The 12,263-nt window shown below is 44.0% G+C and overlaps 1 protein-coding gene across 3 annotated transcripts in view; it reads left to right on the top strand.

The window, feature by feature from the left end:
• Window positions 1-12,263, top strand: part of HMCN1 (hemicentin 1) — a 443,635-nt gene that overhangs the window by 321,382 nt on the left and 109,990 nt on the right. For all 3 annotated transcript variants that reach the window (XM_056523646.1, XM_056523647.1, XM_056523648.1), the window contains 4 exons: window positions 1,288-1,444; window positions 1,911-2,032; window positions 5,679-5,843; window positions 11,994-12,101. In XM_056523646.1, coding sequence (XP_056379621.1) covers window positions 1,288-1,444; window positions 1,911-2,032; window positions 5,679-5,843; window positions 11,994-12,101 — 552 coding nt within the window. The remainder of the gene's footprint in view (window positions 1-1,287; window positions 1,445-1,910; window positions 2,033-5,678; window positions 5,844-11,993; window positions 12,102-12,263) is intronic.

Below are 12,263 nucleotides of genomic sequence, written 5' to 3'. Positions count from 1 at the left end.
TTCTGTCTGACCACAGTGCTCTCTGCTGACACCTCTGTCCATGTCAGGAACTGTCCAGAGTAGGAGCAAAGGCCGATAGCAAGCCTCTCATTCTCTGGACAGTTCCTGACATGGACAGAGGTGTCAGCAGAGAGCACTGTGGTCAGATTGGAAAGAACTACACAACTTCCTCTGGAGCATGCAACAGCTGATAAGTACTGGAAGAATTAAGATTTTTAATTAGAAGTAATTTACAAATATGTTTACAATTTTGGCACCAGTTGATTTAAAAAAAAATTGTTTTCTACAGGAGTACCCCTTTAACTACAGAATGTACCCCTTTAACCCTATATGCACATATGGTTGTAAATCCCTTTTACCAATGTTCATCTCAATCATCTAGACCAGTAATCTCCTTCAACATGTGGCTTTCAAGCTGTTGCAAAACTACAATTCCCAGTATCCCCTGATGGCTTGGAGATCAAAGGGACACTGCTGTAGCAGAATTTCTTATTATTTCTGCAGAAATCCGCCATATGAACATGGCCTTAGACTCACTATTCTAGCTGCATCTCTACAAGGAGAAGCAATAAACAATGGCCCACAATTATCATTGTCTTAAGACAGTTTTTTTGTGTCAAGAAAAAGGTGCAAGCAGGGATTATTTGAGTCTTTTTTGCACCTTTTGGTTTACACATTTCTGCTGATTTTGAGTTGCAATCCACTGATTTTGGCAATACACATGATATAGAAGGGTTTTATGAACTGCGCTTTTTTGTGAAAAGGCGCAAACCACTGGAAAGTCTCTAAAATCCAGCCCAGACATAGCTTAGCTTTATGGTATATGTGAAGAGTTATATTTCAGAAAATGTTTACCTGCACAAAATTTATGAAATGCTCTGCAACCATTTAATAAATCTGGTGCTCCTACACATTAGCAGCACACAAAAAAAAAAGGTGTAGAAAAATGCTTCACTTACACCTACAATGATAAATGCTTCACTTACACCTACAATGATAAATGCTTCACTTACACCTACAATGATAAATGCTTCACTTACACCTACATTTATAAATGCCGGCCTATGAGAGTAATATCGATTGGGTGCAGAAGTTTCTGTAATAAATCTGCCACATGTTAATATAGCTTTCTATAAAGACGACTATAGAAGCAAAGACTGTAGGTGAATACACTTACCATGATAGGATTCATAACAGAAGAATTAGAGTAAACTCTCAGAATAATGTCTTTCAGGTTACTTTGTAAATTGATAACTTTACTTTTGTGTCCTTGCAATCGTACTTTAGATCCTCCGTCTATAATACCTGGTCTGAAAAACATTACAGCGGTGATAAATAAGCAAACAACATTAAGCTGTGACGTTACAGGCACACCTAAACCAAGGGTGGAATGGAAGAAAAATGGACAACTACTCAATACAGATATCAACCAGAATATTTATAGGTAACAACAGACATGAGAATAATAGGTTTCAAAAAGTTAAACATTTTTCATGACATCAAAATCGAAAAAATTGCACTATAGAGCTTAAAAACATGGTGGCCTCAAGGAAGTATCATTGAAGCTATTGTAGCTATATCTTGACTACCATTGTAGAAATCAACTACAAAGTCCATTCTTAGGATGATAGGGGGTAGGATGATATATAACTGGGGTATACAATCAATGTGTGATCACTTTCGGTCCTATTTCTCATATAGTCATGAATTAAGGTGCTTGGTGGAGTTTCCCAGCCCCTTCTGAGATTTTTAAGACACACTAGTTGGAAGAGGCACTCTCAGAGAAAATTATGTGACTTTTAGAATTGAATTTGGTTATTATTTTTGTTATGTTTTTAGACATCATTGAATTAGAGTTTTGTTTATACGTCCCGTTTACGGTTCCTATTTTTTTTTTTTTTTTTTTGCAGACTTCTATCTTCGGGATCACTCATAATAATTTCTCCAAGTGTAGATGATACTGGAATGTATATATGTTATGTTTCCAATGATGCTGGTCATGATGAAATTGAGGTTTCTTTAACAGTATTGGGTAAGGAATTAGAAAGTCTCTATAGTAAGACTACATTTGTATAACCACTGAAATCTTTATCCAACAGGGCTAGGATGCCCTCACAAAAAAAGAGGTTGCCTGTGAATCTGGCAGCTGTATTTGCGGCTAAGAGCAGACACCATTGGATAGCTGTTAGTGTATAATAGCAAACTGTGCCTTTGCTGGAGCTGAGGGTGGTTATCAAACTTCCTTTTAAGTTAAGTGTCAATGAGGCAGGGCAAGCTGCTCAAGTGTCACAACCTGGCAAAGCTCCTCACTCCCCCTTACCTTCAAGACCTTCCTTAACCGACATACAGAGCCCTTTATATCAATAAAGGAGGGTCTGGATGATGAGGGCAAGCAAGGAGGTGTGTCAAGCTGTGGCACTTGAGCAGCTTGGCTCAACCTCCTTGACACTTGGTTAAGAAATAAAAAGGCAATCCTATACTTTTGGCACCATCAGCTCCTGGAAGGTTACAGCCCCTTGTGTACTCTAAAACACTGCTCAAAAAAATAAAGGAACACTTAAACAACACAATGTAACTCCAAGTCAATCACACTTCTGTGAAATCACACTGTCCACTCAGGAAGCAACACTGATTGACAATCAATTTCACATTCTGTTGAGCAAATGGAACAGATAACATCTGGAAATTATAGGCAATTAGCAAGACACCCCCAATAAAGAGTGGTTCTACAGGTGTGACCACATACCACTGCTCAGTTCCTATGCTTCCTGGCTGATGTTTTGGTCATTTTTGAATGCTGGCGGTGCTTTCACTCTAGTGGTAGCATGAGACAGAGTCTACAACCCACACAAGTGGCTCAGGTAGTGCAGCTCATCCAGGATGGCACATCAATACGAGCTGTGGCAAGAAGGTTTGTTGTGTCTGTCAGCGTAGTGTTCAGAGCATGGAGGCGCTACCAGGAGACAGGCCAGTACATCAGGAGACATGGAGGAGGCCATAGGAGGGCAACAACCCAGCAGCAGGACCGCTACCTCCGCCTTTGTTCAAGGAGGAGCACTGCCAGAGCCCTGCAAAATGACCTCCAGCAGGCCACAAATGTGCATGTGTCCACTCAAACGGTCAGAAACAGACTCCATGAGGGTGGTATGAGGGCCCCACGTCCACAGGTGGTGGTTGTGCTAACAGTCCAACACCGTGCAGGACGTTTGGCATTTGCCAGAGAACATCAAGATTGGCAAATTTGCCACTGGCGCCCTGTGTTCTTCACAAATCAAAGCAGGTTCACAATGAGCACATGTGACAGTTGTGACAGAGTCTGGAGATGCTGTGGAGAAGGTTCTGCTGCCTGCAACTGTGGTGGCCCAGTAAAGGAGATGCACCCCTGTACCCTTGCTGCTCTATCAGACTGCCTCTCTACAGTGTCCCCTGGACCCCCTTGCACCTGTTCCCCTTGTACAGTTATCTTTATACTGTGCATTGTATATAAATGTGTTATACCTTTAAGAAAAGTTGACATGTGATTAACCTGTTGTCATGTAATTGTAACCCAGTGAGGTATCAGTGACCATGTGACCTAAGGGTGACCTATGGGACCCCTCAGAGTCTCCCCCATATAGGCCGTGGGTGGAGCTAGCTCTCTCTCTTACTCTCTTGTATGCTGAGTTGCAGTGAGGTCAAGTCCTAGGTGTGTGTCTGGAGTGCAGAGGAGGCCTGAAGTCAGTCAACCAGCCACGGATTCTCAAGTCCATTGTCCCACAGGTCAAGTCAAAGTCTGGTAAGCCACAGAAGGGGTGAAGTCAGTCATAGTCTGTCATAGTCAAGTCAGTCCAAATTATCCTGTCTCAAGTCAACATGGCCTATAAGTCCCAGCAAGCCCTAAGGTCTCTGAAGTCACTGGTCACCTCTGTGGACCTAACCAAGCTGTATAGACTGTTACACCTGTCTGACTCAGTAAAGTTGCTGTTGTTCCGTAACTTGTCGCCAGAGTCAATATTTGCCCCTGTGCTTAGCCCAGGATCCAGCGGTATTCCTTTGGGTGGTGTAGGGGATAAACCATGCGCTGGCGTCATGAACACAAGGAGTTAATGCCATCTGCCCCTAGGGTAATTCCATCTGCCCTCATCACACGCTCATCACACACCTCCAGCATCATCGGTTTGGCGGTGGGTCAGTAATGGTGTGGGGTGACATTTCTTTGGGGGGCCGCACAGCCCTCCATGTGCTTGCCAGAGGTAGCCTGACTGCCATTAGGTACCGAGATGAGATTCTCAGACCCCTTGTGAGACCATATGTTGGTTCGGTTGGCCCTGAGTTTCTCCTAATGCAAGACAATACTAGACCTCATGTGGTTGGAATGTGTCAGCAGTTCCTGCAAGAGGAAGACATTGATGCTATGGACTGGCCCGCCCGTTCCCCAGACCTAAATCCGATTGAGCACATCTGGGACATCATGTCTTGCTCCATCCACCACATTGCACCAGACTGTCCAGTAGTTGGCGGATGCTTTAGTCCAGGTTTGGGAGGACATCCCTCTGGAGACCATCCACCACCTCATCAGGAGCATGCCCAGGCGTTGTAGGGAGGTCATACGGGCACGTGGAGGCCACACACACACTACTGAGCCTCATTTTGACTTGTTTTAAGGACATTACAAAGTTGGAACAGCCTGTAGAGTGGTTTTCCACTTTGATTTTGAGTGTGGCTCCATATCCAGACATCCATGGGTTGATACATTTGATTTCCATTGATAATTTTTGTGTAATTTTGTTGTCAGCACATTCATCTATGTAAAGACTAAAGTATTTCATACGATTCATTCATTCAGTCAGATCTAGGATGGGTTATCTTAGTGTTCCCTTTATTTTTTTTTGAGCAGTGTATATATCCAATGGTGTCTTCAACTCCTGGTAACAAATACAGCTGAATTCCTTTAACCACTCTAAGGCCTCTTAACACAGTATAATTTCTGACCAGAGAAAAACCCAGGCTCTGGCAGAACAAGCTGCCACTAGGACCTCCCTGAGATGCGTCTTCTCTATAGACGGCAATGCATTTTCAATTGGATTCCACAGAAAGAAATTATATTCTTTCTGCGAAGCCTGGGATTTGAATTACCACGCCAGATGTTTATACTGCGTAAATATGCTGTGTGCATGGTGCTTTCTGCGGCAAAGCCAAAATTTGTGTGGATTTATTGGCTGGAGCATGTTAGTGGAATTAATAAGAATTTTGGCCTGGAATCCTAAATCCTCATCAAATTCTGAACATAACACAGGACTTTACCAGGAATAAACTGTTATGGCATAAAGGAATCACCTTTATTTTTCTAAAGCAGGTTTGAACATAGAACCACCAGTCTGATCAATTGCTATAGTCAACATGGAGACTTTTTTTGGAATAGTTTTTATAACAGTTCTTTTTATTCTTTTTCTTGAAGAATGAACAAATAATAGGCACTTTGTTGCACTTGATCGATTTCAGTCCAGTTATCTTTATTTCTTGTGATGTATATTTTAGCCGTGCATTGCCATATTTACCATGCTTCAGTTTGAGGTCTTCTTCTTTGGAAAAACTGATCTCATAATTTCCTCGAGACAATGTTATTGATAGCCATGTTACTGTATCTTGCCTTCTTTGTGAATTAGACAATGTAACAAGTAAATGTTTTCCTCTTTCAGTGCCTCCTTCCATTGCTGATGAAGTTACAAATATATATGTTAGTAAATCTTCATCCGCAATACTTCCCTGTACCGTATATGGTGTTCCACATCCAGCGGTCCATTGGTCAAAGGATGGAAAACCTCTCCCTGCTGTAGGAGAGCGCTACAAGACACTCGCTTCTGGTAAACTTGTCCAATACAGATCCGTATCACTATGTGTTTACTGTATTTACTTTATAAACAAGTGTCATATATTATTAAGGATTTGACATAGGAGACTATTTAAAGAAATTTTTGACTTTCCAGTTTTCTTTATTCTAGTATTTTGCCTCTAAAAAGTGACTTTATACTTCAAACACTATTATTTAATTCTTATGAAAAAAAGGTTAAAGGGGTACTCCCGTGGAAAACGTTTTTTTTTTTTTTAAATCAACTGTTAAACAGATTTGTTAATTCTATAAAAAAATCTTAATCCTTCCATTTCTCTTCTGTTGCGACCACAGTGCTCTCTGCTGACCTCTGCAGTCCATTTAATGTACAGCAGAGGTCAGCAGAGAGCACTGTGGTCGTGACAGAAGAGAAATCCAAAAATAAAAGTATTTCCTCTGTAGTATACAGCCCCTAAAAAGTACTGAATGATTAAGATTTTTTAATAGAAGTAATTTTACAAATCTGTTTAACTTTCTGGCACCAGTTGATTTAAAAAAAAAAAGTTTTCCACGGGAGTACCCCTTTAATGGGGTATTGCAAACTTCAAAAGTTTTCTCCAATCCACCAGCTTATTGGTGGGACCTCCACCCATCCTGAGAATCGATGTCACCTGCCCCCCAAATGAATTTAGCAGCAGCGCACATGCACGGACAGCGCTAGCTCCATTCATTCTCTATGGTGCTTCCCATTCTCATATTCCAACCTCACGTTCCATCCTCATATATCGTCCTCATATCTCAACCTCATATGCCGTCCTCATATCCCAACCTCATGTCCCGTTCTCATATATCGTCCCCATATCTCAACCTCATATCCAGTCCTCATATCCCAACCTCATGTAAGTCCTCATTTATCGTCCCCATATCTCAACCCTTACATCCTGCCCTCATCCCAACCTCATGTCCTGTCCTCATGAATCGTCCCCATATCTCAACCTCAAATCCTGTCCTCATAGCCCAACCTCATGTCCCGTCCTCATATATCGTCCCATATCTCAACCTCATATCCAGTCCCCCGCACTAACTATTCTCTGCACCTGTTCACCAGGGTGTTTCGGTCAATCTCTGCCACCCAAGAGTTCCACAATTAGGAGATCTACCTGTTATGACTGGGGTGGACAGGGAGACTGAGCCCTAAGCTGTCCCTAATAACATTCTCACTGCCTACTTGCCCATCCGGCCTAAACGACAACCACGACCACGGTGCCGGTCCCTATCTGAGCTAAAGTGCAGTGGGTGTAAAAACAAATAATAATGAACAAAGCCAAAGACAGAATATAAATACAACAAACTGGGCAGAACATAGTGTACTAACAAACACTTCAGAAACCAGAATTCAGATAAATGGCAAATATGAATAAATGAACTAGACAAGGTATATAATGAGTAAACAACAGAAACCAGAAAATGCAGATGATGAATAGAAGAACTGAATGTTAAACACTAAACTGATCAGGAACATAGAACACTGTTCACATTGGACTCAGATAACTAACATAAACAGATTAAGTTCAGAGGACACAGATCAGTGAGTAAGCATAGAGGACACAATAGATCAATGGTAAAGCACAGAGGAAACACTAGATCAGTGATCATGTACTCTATGATCAGTGCATGTACTATAAACTCATCAGCAAGCAAGATCAGCAATCATAAACGCTATAAAAATGCGTTCAAGAAAACCAAACTCCACAACGTGGATTAACACAGGTCAGGATACTAGGCAGGATATTTTTTCAAAATACAAGACAGTATATATTCAAAACCAAACTCCACAATGTGGAGGAACACAGTTCAAGATACTCAGTGTGAACACAGACTAAGAAACAAGGTACGAGCAGAACGGACATACAATAATCCTAAAAACAGACAATAGTACTTCAGACTAAAATCTACAATAAACAAGACTATTAACCATGGTTAACAACTCAGTAATATCACAATATAAATACAAGGTGCATGACTAAGCAGACATGAACAGAGTAGCACTAAAGATAAGGTGCATAATAAAACATAGTCAGAGTAGTTCAATCACCAACTAGAGTGCAGCAGAGCTAGGGTTTTAAAGCCAAACCCGAGCAGCAATAGGATGAGAACCTTAACTCTTCCAAGGCTAGGAAGAATTAGAACAAAAACTGCTCAGACATAAAAATCAATGTCTGAACAGACCCCAGGACATAAAAACACAAAAACGATCATTACACAACGATTGACTTGCTTGAGACTTCAGACAAAAAATCCCTACTCTTGCAAAGGGGGTGTGTTAGGGTTGACATATAAATAACATGTGCAGGGGCGGACTGACACCATTCAGGGCCCCTGGACCAAATAAAGCAAGGGCCCCCAGCAAGACTCCACCCCAGGCCCCACCTCTGCCCTGCCCCTATTACCGCAAAGTATGTTTATGAATATTTGCCATAGAAAGGAATAGGGAGTGCAGTGCGCTTGAGGCTATGGTATACTTTGAGGGATGGCAATGCCAGTCACCTTAAAGGACAACTGCAGTGGTAAACAATTATATATGCCCGTGCCCGGGCCTCAAAAATAAACAAAATAAACTCATACATACCTTCCTACTGGCCCCCGTTGGTTCGGCACAGGCCTCACGGTCCGGCAGTGCCGACGTCATTCCACTTCCTGGGAACAGGGACGCCGCAGAGCCGTCGGCGTATCACCGGCCGTAGCGATGTCCCGCCCCAGACGGTGATAGGCTGAGCCCACTGTCATGTAAGAAGCTGGCCAGAGCTCCTTACATGACAGTGGGCTCAGCCTATCACAGGCTGGGGCGGGACATCGCCACGGCCGGTGATACACTGATGGCTCTGCGGCATCCCCAGGAAGTGGAATGACGTCGGCACTGCCGGACTGTGAAGCCTGTGCCGGACCAACGAGGGTTCGTAGGAAGGTATGCATAAGTTTATTTTGTTTATTTTTGAGGCCCGGGCACGGGCATATACAAATGTTTACCACTGCAGTTGTCCTTTAACTACACCAAGTGCTTAAAAACACGGAACTATCAATGCTTTTATGCTTATTTGGGATTATGCTTACTTGGTTACTTGGGATCTCTGTCTGTGATACCCGGTCCAACTTGGCTACAGCCTCCACTCACCTTAAAAGGGGTACTCCGGTGGAAAACTTTTTTTTTTTTAATCAACTGGTGCCAGAAAGTTAAACAGATTTGTAAATTACTTCTATTAAAAATTCTTAATCCTTCCAGTACTTATTAGCGGCTGTATATTACAGAGGTAATTCTTTTCTTTTTTGATTCCTTTTCTGTCATGACCACAGTGCTCTCTGCTGACAGCTCTGTCCATTTTAGGAAATGTCCAGCGCAGCATATGTTTGCTATGGGGAATTTCCCCTGCTCTGAACAGTTCCTGACAGGGACAGCAGAGAGCACTGTGATTGTGACAGAAAATAAATCCAAACAGAAAAGAATTTCCACTGTAGTATACAGCCGCTAATAAGTACTGGAAGGATTAAGATTTTTTAATAGAAGAAATTTACAAATCTGTTTAACTTCCTGGCACCAGTTGATTTAAAAAAAAAAAGTTTTCCACCGGAATACCTGCCTTTCACCGCTCACTACATGATGATATATAACTTATATCTCTGACAGTGCCATCATATAGTGAGCGGTGAAAGGCAGGTAGAAAATAGCAACTAGTCCATTCATAAGCCACATACTTTACCTTTTTTGCCCCCCTGCTTGGGTGAGGCCTCTTAGATTTATTACAGAAATAACACAGCAGCACAGAGTATTTCTGGAGGGAACTGTAGTGAGTCAGAATGTCTGACTCACTGCAATCCCTGCCAGAAATACTCTGTGCTGCTGGGAAGCCAACTCTATATTCTACCTGCCTTTCACCGCCCCCTGCATGATGGCATAATCAGAGATATAAGTAATATTTCACATATAACTTATAAGTCAGACTGTGCCATGTAGGCAGAGGTGAAAGGCAGGTAGAAGATACATACAACTATACAATTCATAAGCCACCCACCTGGCCAGGCCAGCCTGTTTTTGGGTCCATGCCGATGCTGACTGAGAAAGCCAGCAGAGAGATCAGGGCACTCCTTTGGCAGGGCTCTGTACACCAAAGACAAACAGGGCTCTGTACACCGAGGACAAGCAGGGCTCTGTACACCAAGGACAAGCAGGGCTCTGTACACCAAGGACAAGCAGGGCTCTGTGCACTAAAGACAAGCAGGGCTCTGAACACTAAAGACAAGCAGGGCTCTGTGCACTGAGGACAAGCAGGGCTCTGTGGACTGAGGACAGGCAGGGCTCTGAACACTGAGGACAAGCAGGGCTCTGTGCACTGAGGACAAGCAGGCTCTGTGCACTGAGGACAAGCAGGGCTCTGTGCACTGAGGACAAGCAGGGCTCTGTACACTGAGGATAAGTGGGGCTCTGTACACTGAGGACAAGCGGGGCTCTGTACACTGAGGACTAGCGGAGCTCTGTACACTGAGGACAAGCAGGGCTCTGTACACTGAGGACAATCAGGTCTCTGTGCATTGAGGACAAGCAAGTCTCTGTACACTGAGGACAAGCAGGGCTCTGTGCAGTGAGGACAAGCAGGGCTCTGTGCACTGAGGACAAGCAGGGCTCTGAAAACTGAGGACAAGCAGGGCTCTGTGCAATGAGGACAAGCAGGGCTCTGTGTACTGAGGACAAGCAGGGCTCTGTGCACTGAGGACAAGCAGGGCTCTGTACACTGAGGACAAGCAGGGCTCTGTACACTTAAGAAAAGCAGGGCTCTGTGCACTGTGGACAAGCGGGGCTCTGTACACTGAGGACAAGCAGGGCTCTGTACACTGAGGAAAAGCAGGGCTCTGTACACTTAGGACAAGCGGGGCTCTGTACACTGAGGACAAGCGGGGCTCTGTACACTGAGGACAAGCAGGGCTCTGTACACTGAGAACAAGCGGGGCTCTGTACACTGAGGACAAGAAGGGCTCTGTACACTGAGGACAAGTGGGGCTCTGTACACTGAGGACAAGCAGGGCTCTGTACACTGAGGACAATCAGGTCTCTGTGCATTGAGGACAAGCAAGTCTCTGTACACTGAGGACAAGCAGGGCTCTGTGCAGTGAGGACAAGCAGGGTCCACTGAGGACAAGCAGGGCTCTGTGCAGTGAGGACAAGCAGGGCTCTGCACACTGAGGACAAGCAGGGCTCTGTACACTGAGGACAAGCAGGGCTCCGTACACTGAGGACAAGGGGGGCTCTGTACACTGAGGACAAGAGGGGCCCAGTACACTGAGGACAAGCGGGGCCCAGTGCACTGAGGACAAGTGGGGCTCCGTACACTGAGGACAAGTGGGGCTCCGTACACCGAGGACAAGCTGTGCTCCATACACTGAGGACAAGCAGGGCTTCGTACACTGAGGACAAGTGGGGTTCCATACACCGAGGACAAGCGGGGCTCTGTACACCGAGGACAAGTGGGGCTCCGTACACTGAAGACAAGCAGGGCAGGCGCACTGCTCTTCAGCGGCAGTAGTGAACTCCGGCGCTGCCGTGCTTAGACGTAAGGTTCACATGACCTAAGCGCCTCTCCCAGGCAGTGGCTGTTTGGGAGCAGGATGACGGTAACAGCTCAGTGCCCGACTCCAACATCGGGAGGGCCCTTTCCCCGGGCTGGGCCCGGCTAATTAAAATAAAAATAAAAAATTATTTTATATGACAGGCGGCGGACGGCAGGCCCTTTTCCAGGCCGGGCCTTCGGGCAACATCTGAATGGACTGGCCGGTCAATCCTCCCCTGCCTGAACTTGTGCAGAAAGTCCCATTGAAACAGCATAGCTCAAAGGGCTGTGCCGTTTGTGCAACCAACAGTAAAGTCAATGGTAGTTATACAAATTGTGTAATTTCACTGCTTTGGATGCAAACAGGCTGGATGTGACCAGAAAAAGCCAAATGGGGAGAGGGGATGAACCCTTTAAATATGGAGAGATCCCCATTCCTATTAAATGACCTGATTCATGCATTTATTCAGTATATGACGGAGGGAAACAACATCTGAAGACCTGCCAATACTAAGAGTTTTTATTAAATGTAATATCCTAAGAATTACTCAGACGCTCTAAATTTATTTCCTTTAATTGGATTCTAGGAAGCATCGAAATAGCGCATGCAGATCTAAGTCATGCTGGAACATATACTTGTAAGGTGGTTAATGAGGTTGGCTCCGCACAGATCCACATAAATCTCCATGTTCAAGGTTGGTCGTGAAATTACTGTTATTAACAAAAAGTACTGCAAAACCACAAAATACTTTATATTAAAATTATGAAAAGTGTGTGGTATACTGTATATGTACTTATAGGTAGAGCCTTATCTAGTATTACAAGTGTCAAAATAACTGGCATCATCTACAGTATGT

Source organism: Hyla sarda, chromosome 6 (genome assembly GCF_029499605.1).
Source record: "Hyla sarda isolate aHylSar1 chromosome 6, aHylSar1.hap1, whole genome shotgun sequence".
Taxonomy (NCBI): domain Eukaryota; kingdom Metazoa; phylum Chordata; class Amphibia; order Anura; family Hylidae; genus Hyla; species Hyla sarda.
Note: the sequence above shows the minus strand (reverse complement) of the source record. Positions and strands in the feature narration are given on the sequence as shown.